This window comes from Ciconia boyciana, chromosome 1, assembly GCF_034638445.1.
Source record: "Ciconia boyciana chromosome 1, ASM3463844v1, whole genome shotgun sequence".
NCBI classification, from domain to species: Eukaryota; Metazoa; Chordata; class Aves; order Ciconiiformes; family Ciconiidae; genus Ciconia; species Ciconia boyciana.
Window position 1 is genome coordinate 201,592,102 of NC_132934.1, and position 19,231 is coordinate 201,611,332.

At 44.6% G+C, this 19,231-nt stretch overlaps 1 protein-coding gene across 1 annotated transcript; it reads right to left on the minus strand.

Annotated features, from left to right (window-relative positions):
• Positions 1 to 3,085: 3,085 nt before the first annotated feature.
• On the minus strand, positions 3,086 to 9,549 carry C1H11orf87 (chromosome 1 C11orf87 homolog). Its single transcript, XM_072850573.1, has 2 exons — positions 9,392 to 9,549; positions 3,086 to 8,972 (listed from the first exon to the last, which is right to left on the minus strand). The coding sequence occupies exon 2, from the start codon at positions 8,822 to 8,824 to the stop codon at positions 8,348 to 8,350; it is 477 nt and encodes a 158-aa protein (XP_072706674.1). The 5' UTR covers positions 8,825 to 8,972; positions 9,392 to 9,549; the 3' UTR covers positions 3,086 to 8,347.
• Between the last annotated feature and the right edge of the window lie 9,682 nt (positions 9,550 to 19,231).

Here is a 19,231-nt window from a genome sequence, read left to right on the forward strand (position 1 = left end):
CGGCTCAATGTCCAGATGGAGATCAGTGACAAGTGGTGTCCCTCAGGGGTCCGTATTGGGACCAGTACTATTTAATACCTTCATCAATGACATAGACAGTGGGATGAAGTGCACCCTCAGCAAGCTTGCAGATGACACAAAGCTGAGTAGTGCAGTTGACACACCTGAGGGACAGGATGCCACCCAGAGGGACCTGGACAAGCTCAAGAAGTGGGCCCATGTGAACCTCATAAGGTTCAACAAGGCCAAGTGCAAGGTCCTGCACCTGGGTCAGGGCAACCCCTGGTATCAATTCAGGCTGGGGGATGAAGGGATTGAGAGCAGCCCTGTGGAGAAGGACTTGGGGGTACTGGTGGATGAAAAGCTGGACATGAGCCGGCAATGTGTGCTTGCAGCCCAGAAGGCCAACCGTATCCTGGGCTGCATCAAAAGAAGCGTGGCCAGCAGGTCGAGGGAGAGGATTCTGCCCCTCTACTCTGCTCTGGTGAGACCCCACCTGGAGTACTGCGTCCAGCTCTGGAGCCCTCAGTACAGGGAAGACATGGACCTATTGGAGCGGGTCCAGAGGAGGGCCACAAAAATGATCAGAGAGATGGAACACCTTTCCCATGAAGAAAGGCTGAGAGAGTTGGGGTTGTTCAGCCTGGAGAAGAGGAGGCTCCAGGAAGACCTTATTGCAGCCTTCGAATACTTAAAGGGTGCTTATAAGAAAGATGGGGACAAACATTTTAGCAGGGTCTGTTGCGATAGGACAAGGGGTAATGGTTTTAAACTAAAAGAGGGTAGATTTAGACTAGATATAAAGAAGAAATGTTTTACGATGAGGGTGGTGAAACACTGGAACAGGCTGCCCAGAGAAATGGTAGATGCCCCGTCCCTGGAAACATTCAAGGTCAGGCTGGACGGGGCTCTGAGCAACCTGATCTAGTTGAAGATGTCCCTGCTCATTGCAGGGGGGTTGGACTAGATGACCTTTAAAGGTCCCTTCCAACCCAAACTATTCTATGTTTCTATGATTCTATGATTAAACAGTTCAGCTGAAATTCATAGAGAAGCAGAAGCTCACTGACTGATTTTTCTAGCTGAGCAGCAAAGTAAAAGCATATGTCTAATAGCATTCAAGACCACAAGTAAAAGAATGGATTGCGATAATCTGATTTCAAAGAAGAAAATGTGGACCGGGTGGTCAGCCATTACTAGACATTCAGTTGACCTTGTCTGTCTCACAAGTTTTACATATATTTGCATATTAATACCCATATTATAACCACATCCTCTCATTTATTTAGTCTCCCCTCTATAGTAACTGATATTTTTCCTTGCAGTGGTGTTCTTGATACGAAAGAATAATGATTTTTCAGCAGTTTCAGCCTGTGGTCTGGAGCTGGCAGCTTAATCAGGAAATGTGATGTTGTTCCAGAGCCAATGGACCACACTGGGAAGAGTGCAAGGATTTCACAGACTATTTGAAGTCTAGCGCTTTCTCAAAACCTTCTGCCTTGTCACAGAGATTTTGATACCATGTCAATATGGTGTAAATGTGTGACAATGCTGGATCAAGATGAGGGTAAAGTCCTACATTATCTCCGCAGAAATCAAACCAACTGATCACTTAGAGAAATTTTCTGATGTCAAAGATAGGCTGAGATTACCCATTGGAAGGAAGAAACAAGCCTGGCCAACATAGCCCATCCTATGGAAAGACTAATCAGACAGGCCCTCCAGCAGGGAGTCAGATTCAGAGACAATAGCAGGACTCAACGAAAGCTAAAGAAAAGCGAGCATGAGCGTGTCACATGTCGGTAAACCCCAGGTGATACTCTGCTGTCCCCCACAGGAGCTGGGTATGGACTGTGAGTCAAAAGACAAGAGAAATCCATGTGCCCTAGAAATACTAACTGCAGTAATCAAGAGTCTGATGACACTGGCAAGGGATGGACAGCCAGCAGGGAGTGAGATGTGGTATCATCTTGGGCATAGTCCAGCCCCCACTGAATGGAGGGAGGTTTTGCCATGAATTTCATTAGTGTTGGGTTTACTCCCAAGAACTGTCTTTTCCCATATTCTTATTACCTTACTCAGCAGTCTGCTCAAAACCACACAAGGCTGTTTTCTGCACCAAAAAAAAAGTGTTATGGGTGATGAAATGGTAAAAAAAACATTAGTTGTCTTGGCTTTCCTTCATAATACATATTCTACTTCAACTTAAAAATTAAATTGAGCCTCTTGGTGTGACTGTTCAAGCATCTTGCCCAGCCATCTGTCTCCCAGCTGTGCAGTGTGCCACTTGGACCTCACTGCCAGTGTAAGCACTTGAATAATCCAAGCCAGGTGATTAGCATAAAGACTCTTTTAAATTGTATTATTGTATCAGTATTTTTTTAATGTATATGATGCTTAATTTATTCATTTCAGGGCTGTATATTTGCAGGTTCCATGTCTTTGTTTAATAGATGAGTTATATATCGCTTACTACATAAATAGCTTTGAAGCAGAGAGCCTCACAACGTGTGAGTGACAGAGACAGGAATAAAATGTAAAGGCGCTCATTTACAATCATGAATTCATCCTCCAGCACATGCTGCTTTTATTGTATTATAGAGCTAATATTTTCTCCTTCTAACCTTCTATACTTACCCCTTACTTACAGTACTCATAATCCCCTAGGATACTTTATTATTTTTAGATTACAAGATGTTTGAAAAGTTTTAACCTGTACTTTGTCATTGACTGGGTAGTAAGCAATGCTAAAACCATAAAACAAAGGCCATCTACCTGTTCTATGTGAGTTCTTTCAGAAGGTTTTAGGTAAAAATTTTCCTTGATTGGAGGGGGTCTGAAAAACAGAGGACAAGGAATTACTGTGAAACCACCAAAACCTACACGATTTTGTTCTGCTGTACAATGTGAAATCTTTTCCTGTTTGTATATTTTGCAGTGCTTGCTTCAAATTCTTTGTCCTCTTTAGAAAAATAAAATAATGAACAGATTATATTGCTCCATTTCAAGGAAGAAAACAACAAAGAAAAGCCAACTGGAACACCAGATTATATAAATAAAGGCAATTTTTACTGACAGTGTTCTGATCCAAATATTTATTTATTTCCTAACTCATACAAAATTGATGCCTGTGGAGGTATTGGGTTAAAAGGGTTGGAAAATGAATTCTTCTAGTTATCCACAGAGAACATATAGTACCAATGAAGCAATGAAAACTTCTTTGATTTGAATAAGAAATATATTACATATAATTTACAGAAATGAGATCTAGTGTCATATAGAAAATGACGTTTTAGAGCAACGGTATCAGGAAGGAGACTGATATTTGTCTCTGCTGTGGCTGGAATGGGCTGCCCTTCACCCAGGTCCATCCAGTGGATGGGGAGGCTTCACTTCCACAGCTCCAAACGGTAAAGCTAACTATTACCATTGCCAGGCATTTCACCTGCTTGCTTGTCAAACAGTCACCTCTCTCCTCAAGGCTCATACACCATCCAGCTTTTGCAAGTTTGTAACACACTTCCTACACTATTGAGTTTGGCTGGATTCAGACCAGAGATCTACATGTAAAAGACTAAAAACAGAAGGAGGCTCTGTTCTACTATAAATTTATTTAGCAATCAGATGGAAAACTTGGCTTCAGGGAAAAAAAGAGTTAGATACCAGAAAGAGATGAGAAAGTCAGACCTGGGTAAAAGTAGTTCTAATTCTTAACATAAATGGAAGCATTATTAAAGGTTTGTATATGAGTCATGCCAACTTCTATGTAGATGAGAAATGTAATGAAATGGTATCTAAGTCATTATAAATTTTGCTATTTACACAAAAGAGGAAAAAGAATGTTTCCTACTTCATTTTTGTTTCCCTTCATATCTTGCATACTTATTAAAATGTAGGGTTTCAAGTACCCATAGAAAAAATACAAACGTGCAGACAGAATGACCACTAGAAAGAAAAAAAGCAACCAAGTCCTGTAACTGGATTTAAAAGAATTCAGTCCTATCTAAAGAGTCAAATCATGTTCTTTTTCCTCCCTACATAAAAGTTGCACTCATATTCATAACAATAGAAGAAGAAAAGCACAGTTGCTTCATAACACTGGACATAGCTTTCCAGAAACAAGATAGCAGCTACTCAGAAATGCTATGGAAAACATTAATCACATAGTAACTTGCTATTTACATTAAAGATAGTAGCCTTTAAAATTAATTAAAAATAAAAGCCAAAACCCCCCAGTTTTTAGTCATAGGACAGTTTTGTCTACAATGTGGAGTCTCTGTTCTTTGCTTTTTGTCCAGCATTTCTTTTGAGATATATATCTATCTATACAGATATATGTCTGAGAGATGTATCAAAAGCTAAAACATGTCTGGATGGAGAGCCTGCAAATTTCATCTGAGACTACATTTGCAGTAGACAAACCCCCACAGAAGAAAATGCTGGAATAACATGTTTTAATGAAATGACATTCCCTGTCCATGATCCACATAGGATCCATGTAGAAACCTGAACACCTCAGTCCGTAGAAGCAGAACTGACAGCAGCAGCGCGGCTTCCCCGGTGCCACCAGGCTGAAGCATCCCAGCCCTCGTGGGATGCAGTGGTTTCCATCCCCACAGAGGCTGCCAGGGTGGGTGCAGAGCAGGGTCAGTGGTGGTGATGTGGAGAGCTGTCACCCTCCATGTGAACTACAGATGGGATCCAGTCCCTTGGCAGTCAGTGGAAGCCGCTCCTGTTGATACCAGCGGGAGCTGGACGAAGCCCCCAGGCAGCAGCAGGCTCCGAGGATGCGAATGCAGTACGAGGCATCACCGAGTCTCCGATCCAGCCCCAGCGCTGCCATCGCTTCGCCCGGCGGGCTCTCAGTTCTCACTAGACCTACAAAACAAGTCACTGCTCTCATGCTTCTTCCACAGGACAACGGCTGGACCGGACAGGAACTGTTGAGCACCACAGCACTTCTTATTCTTACACATGCAGGATGCTAGTGGGCAACCAGCCCCAATTTCTTATTCAGAAGCAGGAAAATCCAGCCGGAGGGTGTGCCCCTTGACAGAGGAAAGACTGTCTGTTCTTCCAGCAGGCAGCACTCAGCTGCCCGGTCTCCATCATAACTTGCTGAAACCAGTGCAAATTCACAGGAAAAAGAATGTCCGCATCGAGAGGGTATAAATCCTTCCTTACGTACGAGAATGGTACAAGCATTTACCCAGCATCTCTATCAAATATCGTAGAAAAGGTTACACAAAAATATTTAAATATATGGATACAGATACATAGATATTACACTTGCATAAAATATGTATATTCAAAACCCTTTGGGCAGTTTCACAGTTAGCTGAAAATGTATGCTTTAGAAATATGAACAATTTCCTACACTTTCCTAGTTGAAGAAGGAGGGGGGAGGGGAAAGAAGCATCAGCCTTATTAATACTGAATGCTAAGTGCAGAAGTTTAGCTGTAGCTGTAGGGTTTTGAAGCAATTGATTTGACAGAACCTCCAAGCATAAACTCTGTTTTAAAAATCCACATCTATTCCCTAGATTGCTTATTGTTTCATGAAAATGAAAACCTACATGTCCTGCTTGTATCAGCTAGATCTCCTGAGACCGTTCAATTAAACCTCATAAGCTTGCAGTACTTCAAGATAGGATTGTGTATTGGGAGTACACATTAACCTTATTGCAGTATTTCTGTGTAAGAATTTATAACTTCTCGTATCTCGTATAATTTAACTTTAGAAATGCAAAACCTTAAATGACACCACAAGAAGCTCACAGTTCTGAGAAAATTAAAGTCAGTATGAAATTTTACTTATAGACCACATAATTTACATAGATTTACATAAATACAGAGGTATTAAAATATTAAATCAAAGCTAATTAACAGAGGATAGAGCTTTACATGGTAACATTTTAATTCTAGTTACATTTTTGCAACTACTTTTAGTGTCATGAGATTATATAAATAATATATATACCTATATATCCATAATATATATAAAGATATATATATATCTATCTCTCCATCCTTCTTTTTTTCTTCAAAAATAGGGCAATTTTATAACTGCAATGAGATGTGACAAGCAGTACACTTCTGGGGAATTATTGCATGCCTTGAGTGCATAAGGCAGAAGGAAGAGTATCTGACTTCAGACACTAAAGAAGTGGAATCATCAACCAGAAATGCACTGGAGTGATTTGGAACATCTTATTGCTTTTATAAAACTCAAAATTATACACTGGGTTTGGTTTTTTTAAAGGCACAAAATAAAGGGGAAAGTAATATCTCTCTGTTTAGTGGAGATCAACTGTTTATTGAACACTCTTCATTGTCCTAAATCTATTCCCTGTGGTGCAATACTGTGCTGCAGTTGCATAAGGAGGTTAAACACAAAAGTTCATGCATCCTTTATTAGGGGAAACAAAACAAAGCCAAATTCCTTGCCCAGCAACAATGAAGTAGCCATTAGCATCCGATCATACCGGCTGGCGGCGAGAGTCAGCCATCGCTCCCATCAAACTGCAATGTGCAAAACACCATTCGGTCACAGGTACGCTTGCCACACTAACCTCAGCTGGTGGAGCAGCTCCTAGAGCTGGATGATACAGTACTTGCTTAAAACACTGGAGGCACGGATCCAAACTCAACAGCAATTTCCCGTCAGACCAGGCAAGACTGGAAAGAGGTAAAACTGGGTAACAGAAACACTGCCCCGAAACCTCTGCATTTGGGGGCTATTAGAGTATTATGGAGCACTTCTGCCACCCTCTTTCCCCATTTTAAATGGATTAACAGCATTCACTCCCGGCTCAGGGCCCCAGACCTCCCGGTGCGTGTGCCTGGGATTTTTCTAGCCTAACAGCCACCCGGGGAGGCAGAGTACAGCAGAGAGGGAGTAAGTGGATACAAAATATTAAAAACTGCGGACTATTACTATCGCCTCAGATCACTTTGAATGCTGGGATAGAAAGAAAAAAAAAGAAGAAATCCCTCGGGATCACTTTTTCTTTGCTGTATTTTTTAGATGTTAATATGCACAGTAGAGGGCTGCCTCTGCTATGATACCACACAAGATGTTTCAAAGTTTGGGTATGGCACTCTGTTAAGGCACCTTCAAGTAATGGTCATTGATTTAATCGCTAAGCAAAGCCGCATTTTCTGTACCCGACGCTGCTTCCTCCAACACACACAGTACTAGCAGCTACTCACACCTGCCATCCACAGACAAAAAAACTCCTGGTGCTTGCTAGGGAGAAACTACACCAGCCACTTTGGAAATAAATATTTGCCAGGGTTTAGGAGCGGACATTTTGCACAACTGCGTGGTTTGTTCCCCAAAAGGGGAAAGGGGATAAAACTAAGTGTTGTCTGTCCCTAACTGTCTACTAGATTAGGAGGGTTAAAAATATATATCAGCCTAAAAAAGTAGAAGCCAGCTCTGTACTGCTGCAGGATTCCTCACTGGGAGGCAAAGCTGTAAACGCAGGCGTTCAGTGCGGGGTGCCTGGTGCAGAACTGGATTTGTTTCAGGACTGACAGGAGGTACAAGGACACCCTCCCCTGGGAGAGGATGGGCAAGTTACTGCACATCGCCTCGCCCTGCCACACGAAACGGTACTGGGTGTGCGTTTCAGGTTTCATGGCATGGGGATGGGGATGGGGGGGGCATTTGAAGATGCAGGGAGCTGAGGGGAGAGGAAAGCTTGGGCATCTCTCTGTGCAGACAGCTCGCTCCATCCCCTGGACAAGGGTGGGATGCTCAGTGCTGCAGCTGGGGGGCATGGGGCCGTGGGGCCGGAGGGCACTTGCAGTTAAGCCCAACTAGGGGTGGCCATTTCTACACAAAACAATATCCAGCCCTGGAAAGGAGCGAGAGGGGTGGGACAGGGGCATAGGTCCTAGCACAAAGGGAGAGACCAGGGTGGGCTGTCACCCTGCTCCGAGGGGACAGCCAGACCTGCCTCTCCTCCCACGCCACTCACCCACGCCCCAACCCATGCCATGCAATGGTGACACAGGGTGCAGCGGGAATCCCAAGAAAGTGGGATTGTCCCAGTCCTCAGGGTAACGATGTCCAGGGAAAAGGGATCCCCCACCCCTGACCCTCTCCTCCAGGTGGATGACTTGATATTTGGTAGCTGTGTGCAGCTCCTTCTCCAGTAAAAAGACGCATCCTTTCCTCACACAGTCAATGAGAAACGCAATGTGATCTGTCATGCGCTTGGATCGTGGGCTTGTTCGTTCATTTGAATTAGCACTGTTTTCTTCTTCTTCGGGGACTAGAATAATCACTCAGGTATTTACAAACACCAACCAGCGCCTTCGCGAGGTCTCCCCCAAAAGATCATGACAAAATCACCGTCTGCAAGAGCCCCGCACCAGCTGTGTCCAAACAAGCCCGTGCTTGCTGAGAGCTCGGGGCTGCCGAGGGAGAGAGGCGCTGGATCTCCGAGTCCTGGGGGGGTCTTCCCAGCCGGCTGTCTCTTCCTTGGGGTGCCTCTCCCTGCACCCCTGTCCCAGGGTGCTGGCTGCCACTACTGCTGCTGTGGGTGCAGTGGTCCCGTTCATACTCCTCCTGAGCCTTTTGCATTTTCCGCTTCTTCATCTTCCTCTTGTGGATGTGAAAGGTGGTGAGGGAGAGGAGGATCAGGCAGAAGATGAGGGTGACCAGAACAATTAAAACCAGGGTGGATGAGAAGGACTGGAAGAGTTGACCCACTTGCGTGATGCAGGTGCTGCTGGTGTTTAAGGTGGCAGACGTCCTGTTCAGAAGACAAGGTGGCAGGGACAGCCTCAACTCCTTGGAGAGCTTGGCACTCATTGAGGAGGCTTCGGAAGATGAGGATCTTCCTCCCCGCTCTGAAGACGCCTGAATTTCAATCGGTGCCGGGCTGCTGGCGGGCGCTCGCTGGAAATGCCCGGGACGCTGCCGGCTCAGCCTCACGCTCGCTCTAAAGTGACAGAGCAGCCTGCAAAGGGAGCCGGACACATCAGCGCTCCGAGGCACCCACCCTGCGCGGCTCCCCCCTCCCCAAAACACCGCGCCGGCGGCTGCGGCAGCCTCCTGCCTGCGCCCCGCCACGGCAGCGCTCCGCGCGGCCCCGGCTCCCTGCCCGGGGGCGGCAGAGGGCTGGCGGGACGGGGACGGGGACGGGGACGGGGACGGGGACGGGGACGGGGACGGGGCGCTGCGCCGCCGCGCCGGCTCCGCCAATTACTCGGCGTCCGCGGCAACGCCGCGCGGCCGCCCGCCCCAACTAGTTGCCGCGGGCAGGGAGGGACGCAGCGGCGGCCCGGCTGCCAGACCCCCGCACGCCGGCGGGGGCAGGCGGCCGAAGCCGGGCGGGACCGGCCCCGCCGTGCCGGTGCGCGCCCCGGAGCCCCTTACCTGCGCCGGCGGAGGCAGCGAGGGAGCGCCCGGGCGCCGCGGGCGCTGGGGGCTGCGGCAGCGCGGAGTGAGCGCGCAGAGCGGAGCCGCCGCCGCTTCGGGAGCGCCGCCCGCAGCCTATAGCCGCCCCGGCCGGTGACGTCAGGCAGCGCGGCCGGGCCCGCTCGCCGCCGCCCCGCACGGCCCCGCGGCGGCGGAGGGGGCGGCGGGGGCGGCCCCGCCCGGGGCTCGCAGGCACCGGCCCCCCGCGGCCTCGGGGCCCCCCGCGCTGCCGCCGGCGCGGCCGGCCCGCGCACCGCCCTGTCCCCACGGCCGCCCCACGCCCCCGGCCCTCCCCACGCCACCCCGTGCTCCCCACAGCCCCAGACGCTGAGACCGGCCCCGAATATCCCAACGTACCGGCCATCCCCATCCCCATCCACCACGGCCGGCCCCTTGCCCCACATCCCCGTCCGCGCAGGCACGGCCAGAGCACCCACATCCCGTCACCCACGGCGGCCCCCAGCGCCTTCACCTCCTGGCCGCTGTGTACGGCCATCGCCAGCCCACCTTCGCATCGGTACCGCGCCCTGAACGCCAGGTTCTCATTCGGCACCAAAATCCCCCACGGCCGCCGGAGCGCCCGTCTCTCCTCACGGCCAGCGCACCCGTCCGTCTCTCGTGAGGCCGATGTGAATCTGTGGGAGCTAGGAAAAGCCGAGGACCCTTGTACCAAATTGTAACAGATGTCACAGGCACAGGAAATATTTGAAAAACTTGCCTTACCAAGGCTAAGGGTATCGCACCTGTTTTCTTCAAGAACAAACGGATACGAACCGCCCATTAATACGTTTAAGCTAAAAATCAGACTATTTCTGAACATAAGAGAGCTTATGATGCGAAAAATACTTCCAGCTGAGATAACGGGGCAAAAATAATAATTACCTTTAGGATAGCGCTCCTCACATTTCCAAAAGGAGCAGTGACGTGGTTGTGTATGGTAACATGGGACAAGACCTGATGGCCCGGGAGATTCCTTCAGTCCCAAGCTGTGTGCTCTGGACTAACCCTGGGCGCTGGGAGCAGAGTTACTGTAAAGCCCTAACGTGAGTAACAGGACTTTAAGGAAAAATAGAAAGCGTCGGTCTTCTCTGGTGGCCTGAAGCTACCTGAAAAGCCTGGAGGAAAATCTGTACAAGATCAGCTCTGACATGAGTTGGGAAAAGCTTCATTCAAGAACAAAGATCTGTTAGATCTGTTGACCCTGATAACCAAGACCTGTCTCAGAGGTGGGTAGGAGCTGGTAAGCCTTGCATTTAAGCACTTTGTTGTTTCAAGATAGATTTCTCCTGTACTTCTTTTGCCTCTGATAAATGCACCGCAGCGTGTGAAATTTGGCCAGTCGCTATTAACTCTATGATTGTTCTGGAGAAAGACTTAAAACCACAGGGAATGAACTACATTCAACCCAGTTGGGATAGTCCCAGTCATTTGCAAAGGGACTGTAACTTAAGGCTTCCTCTAAAATCAGAGGAATGGAGGTTCCCATTACTCCTTCCCCTCCCCAGTACCATACAGTCTGATGCTCTAGAGGGGTGCTGCGGAGGCTGCACAGAGAGGAAAGAAGTTCAGTCCAGAACTGAAAGACAAGCCCTTGCCCACTCATTTGCTCACTGCTCCTTTCCTTCAGCTCCCTCAGGTGCGTACCCAGTGTCACTGCCTGAAACACACCTCCCCCATGCATTCTCAGCCCGGCGTTCCTTGCACACACGCACATCCCCTCTTGCACACCAGCCACGTCTCCATATCCTCGCTGGCATTACGCCTGCACCCCTTTCTTCCTCCATACCTTTCTCCCACGTGCACATCTGAGGTCTGCATTAATGTATGCTCTATGCTCTCTGCTCACTGCCTCAGGGGAGAAAATAACCACCACAGGCTAAAACAGCAGAGCAACCTTCAGGCCATTCCCTCTTTCCTCTGACTATTCTCTGCAAAGCAGCAGCTGGGTGGGGGGCTGCAAAACAGGGTGGGGGGCATGGGAGCCGCTCATCATGTCCTGTGGCACTGGTGAACACCTCTGGTCCCACTCAGAAGCAACCAAGGGTGTGGTACAAACCAGTAGCACCGAGCTCCCTGACTGGGCTCCTCTGAATCCTTTAGCCTAAACTGGAGGTGGGACAAGGATACCACTTAATCTCAAAAGCATGGATGAGCTTGTGAAGTCGTAGAAGCTGATCTGAGACTACCATTCAGAAGTTACCAGATGACTAGATTTTTTTTTTTTCCCAGGAAAAAACCCAACATAAGAATGGCCTTTTTTACAGAAAACAGCATTGGCAGCTGTAATATAGGTATAAAGCTATCTTGGGATGTTAGACCTATTTATGGCAGAAATAACCAAATTGTGGCTTGAATAAACTTCAAAGCCAAAGAATTTACTAACTTATGATGTGATTATTACAAAAGTTAATAGACAGGACTACTTAGTTATTGCACTAGAATATTTGACTATGTCTTCAGGTTTTACTTATCAGAAGAGGCAACACAAAGCTACTGAAATTTAAATTGCTTTCAATAAATTTAGAACTGACCCTCTGCCTTCCTCGTGTTCCAAGCTGCCCCTTCTTGTCTCCCCTGCCCCTGTCCCTGCTCATCCACTTTCACCTAGACCAGTGGGCTGAAATGCCCAGAATGATTCATATATGTTTTACTTATTACTTTCAAAATTCTACTCATATTACTCCTCGCTTTTAGGATTAGCAAATAGTGAAAACGTGTCTTGTGTATTAACATGATAATTATTCCAAGCAGAAGGTTTTTCCTAAACTGTAGGGAGTGAAAGATGGGTCCAGGGTGTGGAGAAGGGCAGATAGGAATGAGACCTTAACAAATGTTTAACTCTTTCCCGACTGTCTCAGCCCCTTTTCTGTCTGTGTTCATGTACAATTTTGGAATATTTCTGCTTCAGCTAAAAGAAACAAGAAGCAGAGGTAGTTCTTGCTCTTGCTGGCAACAGATTTTACAATTTTTAATGAGAGACAGTCAGAAGAGAAGCATTGTGGAGAAGAGGGGAAATAACTGTACTGTAATTATATATACCTTTGCATTCTGGTTCATACTGGCTGCCAGCCAACCAAAGTATATGGATTCAGATACCCATGATCAGAATACAGGGAGTTTCAGAAACTGGGGGCAAAAGTCTATATTGTTATGGACTAGTAGCTGTGCATTTTTCCTTTGCTCTGATTAACTGATATAATTAGATTTGAATATAAAGATACAAAAAATAATGTATCTTCAATAGATAATGTGGTCATGAAAAACCCTTCCTTTATTTAGCATGAACATAAAGGATATGATATCTTCAAGAGTGCCCTCTTTCAAGAATAAATTGCTCATTAGTTATAGTGAATTTCCCCCTGGTATATATGCAGTATGACATTTATGGAGGTTAGGTTCCTTGCTCAGGTAGGATTGGCTGCGGTGTGATAGAGGATATTATATTAAGGGGATAGTTTTTGTATTTTACAACAATGTTTGTACTCATTACAACCTCGATAACTCCCAGTTTTCTCTGGATTCACATTGTTAAGAAGCAGACAGCATACATATTTGCAAATCCCCCAAATGGACTTTTGTACATGGATATTTTTTTAATCTGTTAATTAGAGAAGTTGTTCCTTCAGATGCTAAGTCCTCAAACTCTGTATTACAAGGCCCTTGTTCGCCAAGGCAGTTGCCTAATGAGACAACCTGTATGAGCAAAGACTGTTCATGTAAGTAAAGGTTTGATGGTTCAGGTCCTTGGCTATTAATGACCCTTCTTGAAAAAAATTTATTGTCCCACCGCTGTTTAAATTTAGCAGTTGATTGCATATAGAATAATGCATGATCTCTTTTGCACCAAGATTGATGTCATCATTTGCCAGACAGACCGAGTACTCGATGAATGCCAATGACCCTTGTATTCATTTGCAGTCTCCCCATGGGATTAAGGCCATCTGCATAGAAGTCTTTTAGGACTCTACATACTCCCACTACTATGGTGAAGCCCAGTAATTTAAACATGATCTGAAACCCTACCACTGTAAATAGAATTAATTTTAAAAACAAAATAAAATAGATTTATATGTCATATGCACTGGTAGGTCAACTAAGATCCTGCACATGTAAACATTTGTCTTGCAAAAATACTGTAAGTGTCCTTGAGAGATATTTGATTGGAAATAGTTTGACTATGGCTGACAATGCTGCTTCCCAGGCTACCCAGCTCAGAAGCAGATATTCCTTTTCTTTCTTTCCCCCACACCTTCTAGAAGAGGGTAGTCTGGGTGATGTGGGCTCACAATTACTTCATTCTCAGGAGATAATTCCTTATGAAGCTTAAGGACAATTTTACATATTCAATTTCTATTCTTACTTTAGAAAAATATTCTTTTCTTGTTCTGGTAAAGGATAAACCTACCACATGGGATGGTGAGGAAAAAAAAAAAAAGGATGCATGTGATGCCAAGTGAGGAAGGTTACTAAGCTTTTGCTGAATTCAACAGGGTGTTAAATGGCACCAGGAGTAGAATATAGGTCCAGACTATGAAGAGATAAACAGACAACATTGGGCATGCCTGACCAAGTACACAGGTCTTCAGTTTAATTATGACAACAGAATTCTAAAGCTGCATCTGCTAATGAATAGCAGATCTGGGTAAAATTAATACAGAGGGAGGAAAGGACAGGATTTTATCTGTAACTGTACATTAAAAATGCTATTTATTTTTTCATTAGATAATACATTTTAGAAAGGCAGAATCAGGGTAATGACCTTTCAGATTTAATCTTTTTGCTCTTCTTAATAGTTTACAGAGTTTTCAGACAATTCAGAGGAGCAGACTTTAATTATATTTTTTAAATAGAGAACATGGCTAGTGGTTGGCGAAACATAAACTGACTGTACCAGTGGATACCACCGAGGGAGAAAAAAGAAACTTGTATTGCTCAGTTAGACTGGAGAGAGGTTTAAGCATAAAGATCCACAATTTAAATCTGATTTCATGTTAACAGCCCCTCACCTGCTTCCCCTAACGCAGTTTGAATGCATTTCAGAGATAATTCAACATATCATTCACTCCAGCTTTTAATAGGGGATAAAGAGCTTGTTCAGTCAAAGTCTGCTTGTGACAGGGAGAGATGCAGCCCCAGAGGATGGTGGATTTGTGCAGCCTCAAGGCCGCATCCGCATTGCATGATCCAGGGCACTTTCCCATCCCACCAGTGGGTGATAAGGGGGAAACTTCCAAGGGAGAGAAAGAAATAACCACACCTTCCCTAGGTTGTCCCATGGGCCAGGAAGAGAGCGGTCCCGACAGATGCTCATATCATCCATCTGGATATTTAGGCAAACTGGAACAGCAACAATGTGAAAGGGACACACAGGATAGCAGTCCAGTGGCTGTTGTCTGCAGACAGGAGGCTACTAGAGAAGGGACTTGAATTTGGGTCTTTCATCTCCAGGCAGCGTGTGGCTCAGCCTGAGATAGGAGATTTTCTTGTTCATTCCACACACATAACAACCCTCCTGCTCCCTGTAACGTCCTGGCTTTGTTCCAGGGAGGAAATCTAAGAAAGCTGGGAAAGTGTAATGGATGACAAAGCCATTTACCTCTAGCTCTACCAGAAAAAATCCATGCTCAGTCAACTCCAGGCTCACTGCGCTGTTCATCAGCGAAGTACATAGCTCAAATTTTGCCCAGGGCCTTTTATAATCCTTTTTTTATCAACTACTGTGTGAAGAAGGAAGTTAGTAGCACTCGTTATTACTCTGTTCTGCTCTTATCTCCTGGGCCCTAGGCACCCAGGAGACCCCGGTACATGAACTATTGCAATAGTAAAGGAAATCCTGATCCCAAATGCTGGGAATAACTTTCTCTCATGTTGTTGCATAGCTGAAAGCCTTTGTGGACAGCCCTGTTCTTTCAACTTGTCTGTCACCCTGCTTGTAGCCAGGATGTCAATAAGCGACTATCTTCTGTTCCACTCCTCTTACAGAAATTTGAATTCATTTTAGAAATTTTACTTAATCATAAAACCAGTTTTTATCAGATTTATACCACTGCAGCTTTTTTCTTCTGAGGCTGTAATTTGGAGGAGGGGGGAAGGAATATTAATTTTCAATTACAGTATCACCCCCAAACATCTTAAGTGCAAAATTTCTTTATGGTCATATTTTCTAAACTAGGATCAGAAATGTGAAGATCTTATGCTGCGAGGTGCTATGCCCTGTAGTCAAATCCAACCCAGGACACAAATGCCTGCCCATAAGAAAGGTAAAACTAAATATGTCACTAATTGCTTGTTGGATTGGATCAAGCACCTTTCAGCAACAGCCCCTTGCAAGCATTTCTTCCCTTCTTTCCCAAAAACCCATGTAGCAAATGGAGCTACCCGGCTGCAAAAGGGATGGTCCCTTCCATGGCAAGAGGTCTCCATCTTATGAGTGATGATATGATCAGATTTTAAAAGAGAAAAGGGTCTGACAGACAAATGAGCTCAAGGTTTTCACTTCATTATTCCTGGCATTTACCTGATATCACGTAGGATGTGCTTGTGAATAATCCATTTGTACAAAAATAACATAATTTGTCTTAGAAGTGCTTATTTTCCCAGTGATATCAGGAAGAAAGAAGTTGTGTTTTCATTTTAAACTTGCTTCACCACAGAGTGTATTAGACTCTACTGGAGAACCATGTAATCTCTTATTACTGAACTCTTTGTTTTTCTCTCTCTGTCTCCTTCTGCTAAGTTTTGTTATGCTCTTCGCCATGTCATGTCTGAAATTAGACTGAAAACATTTTGGGAAAGCAACCGAATTACCTGATTTTTATCAGGAGATGCTCTGAGAGAACATAAAGCTCTCTCCAAAATAAAATAAAAACAACTGCAGCAGCAGCTGGAAATAAGGAGAAAATACCAATGCAGTAAACATTCAACAAGAGTGACCAGTTTTTTTAAAGCCCTACAAGAACATATTTGGATATGGCAATGTTCTTGCACGATAGCAGGAGGCTTTTTAGCTATTTTGCACATACTCAGAGAAAGTGTTGACACCATAACTTTTCTCTGTGTACTTGGATAAGACACGCCTGTAGCATATAGAACTGGGAGGAATCCTACGTATAGCCATTCTTTCCTGCCAGCACTGCTTCCTACTTCTTCTCACCTTCATGGCACAGAAGTAAAAATTAGGTCTCTAAATCATTGCTATGATACAAACATTTTTGCTTGCCTTGAGATGTCCAGGAGTATAGTTTAGCTAACCCACCTCTCACCACTTTTGTGGGTCACACTAGAGTAGTACCAATGCAAAAAAGAGAAGCTTGGAAAGCAAAGGGAAGACTGAGTCTACAGAACAGAATACAAAAGAATAAGCAAAAATGAACATGAGAAAGCATTTTATAGAATAAAGAAGAGCAGGTGCAACTTAGGAGATACAGTGTAGAGGTGACAATTGTAAATAGCTGTTATTTGGGGAGCAACACATAACAGTGAGAAGAGAGATTACAAGAAATTGGAATTACATAACTGAAAATTATACAACATAAAAACATCGTTTGTCATTTCAATCACAGGCCTGTAAGGACCTAATACTAAATGCAGTTTCAGCTGCTCGAGTTAGAGAGATATGTAATAATCCTTATGAGAATGCACATTTAAAAATTCTGTAAACTGTTATAGCATGAAAAAATGTGAAATGCTGTACTATTTCTCATATATATAGAGAGATATATAACCTGCCACTTTCAATCCTATGAAGTCCTTTCCAGCCTGTCATATTTACTCTACAAGCTTGAGAAAGGGTTGGACATTTACCACAAAGTGTGTGTTAAAGTGCATCATAAACTCTCAGGGCCAGGTACTAGGAGAACAGGATGTCTTCCTAATGAGGGGAAATGTAGAAACACAGCTGAGATAGAATAAAAAGCTGTAATGCATTTAGTCTTTTCTATGAAGAGAAGAATAGAGAGGGAAAGGAAAGAAAGGAAACAAAAGGAAGGGAAGAAATTAAACGAAAGAGAGGAAAAGGAAGGAAAGGAAGGAAAGGAAAGGAAGGAAGGAAAGGAAGGAAGGGAGGGAGGGAGGGAGGGAGGAAGGAAGGAAGGAAGGAAGGAACGAACGAACGAACGAACGAAGGGAATGCACTGTAACTTGTCTAATAAAGCAGTTAGGAGACCTGGAGGTCTGCTTTATGAGGAAATGGATAGGTCATTAAAGAAGAATGAATTAAAGATCAGCCTGTAAAGTGCCAACATGGCACAGAACAAATGTGAATTGTCACCTTGTTAGTGCAGAAAACTAATGAGACAAATTGCACAACTAGGATTTTTTCTTCACAGTTGCCAGGTGTATCAAGATTGTGTATGACTGCTGTATCCACAAAACATAGCACTGAGAAGTCACCTTAAAGTGATCTTGTTTGTTGAAACCATCAAGCATTTCTTATTTTATAATTGAGGCAAGTAGAATGTAGGAAAGGGGGCTTTGTATGTTTATTTGGGGGATCTATTTCCTTGGAAAGACAGACTTTTAAGGAAGTATGGATGTCTACAATTATTCACCAAGAACTTAGTTTTGCACCTGTAGGCAAGCAGAGCACTGGCAGAGGATAGGATTTTTACAGTGTAGTTAAAGGAAAGACAAAGGTATCCAGAAACTTGTTATTTAAAAGAAGAAGGAGGAGGAAAAGGAGAAAGAGAAGGAGAAGAGAAGAGAAAAGAAGGAAAAGGGGAATCCACTATTTCTAAACATGATTGTAATATCACTATTTGGCTTCACAGAAAGCAATGAGTATTTCAGAGTGACTACTCTCAAGTTTTGTATGTGTGTTCGTATAGTGTTGGTACGTAAACATGAGATATTAATGATTGACAAGGAAATTATTAAAAATTATTAAACAAAATATTAACTTAAACCTTAACAGAGCTTCATTCTATCCATGGGTTCAGGGACCAACAAATGGGAAGTTGTGTGGACCTTGAGAGTCTAGCTGCGGCCACAGTCTTTAGCTGGCAAGAGGCTGGGACTGGGCCACTGTGGAAGAGGAGTAAGTGACTGAATTACACAGCAGGGATGAAGAATATGATTAAAAGCAGGGTGTTTCACGGTGCAACAGCAAGATTTGGCAGGAGGCAAGGGCCACTGTTCATCAGAAAAGCTGGAAGGATGTTTATGGTAACACTTGGGATAGACACCAAATATTTCTGCAGCCCTAAGGACAGGCAACATGGCTGTCAAAGCAAAGAGCTTGGCTCTGTAAAGGATTGAGCTTCGTAACTTTCAGATACTTAACCCTGTGATCAGAACTGCACAAGCCAGCATTAACTGCTAGCACCCTTCATACAACAATTAGGGAAACAAAGTGACACAAAAAGACTAAAGAAGCCAAGTACATAGTATAGGAAATTTGCCAAGAAATATTCTTTAGCCCAGCTGTTTAGTGACCCACTGTGAATGTAAAACCTAGGTTCTGATCCATGTTCAAAAGACAGTTTATGTATTGTATGTTAAATAGTTCGTGGATGAAAAATACAGAAAATGTCCAAGAGGACTGGACAAAAATTATGGGACACTCTGCTCCTGCCTAAATGCCCTGTTTAGGAGATCAGCGGTTGAGGGAAAAGAGGCTGGAGATAAGAATTTCATTTGCAAGATCATTAGCATCCAGAAGTGGGAGAAGCATGGTGCTCTTTGAAAAGGTCAGCTGGAATCCTCTCTGAATGTGAATCTACTCACCGGAGCAGTAGACAGGGACAAGGATATGTGCTTGGGTGTCCATACAGCTTCACTGCTAGCATGCCTTGTGGCACA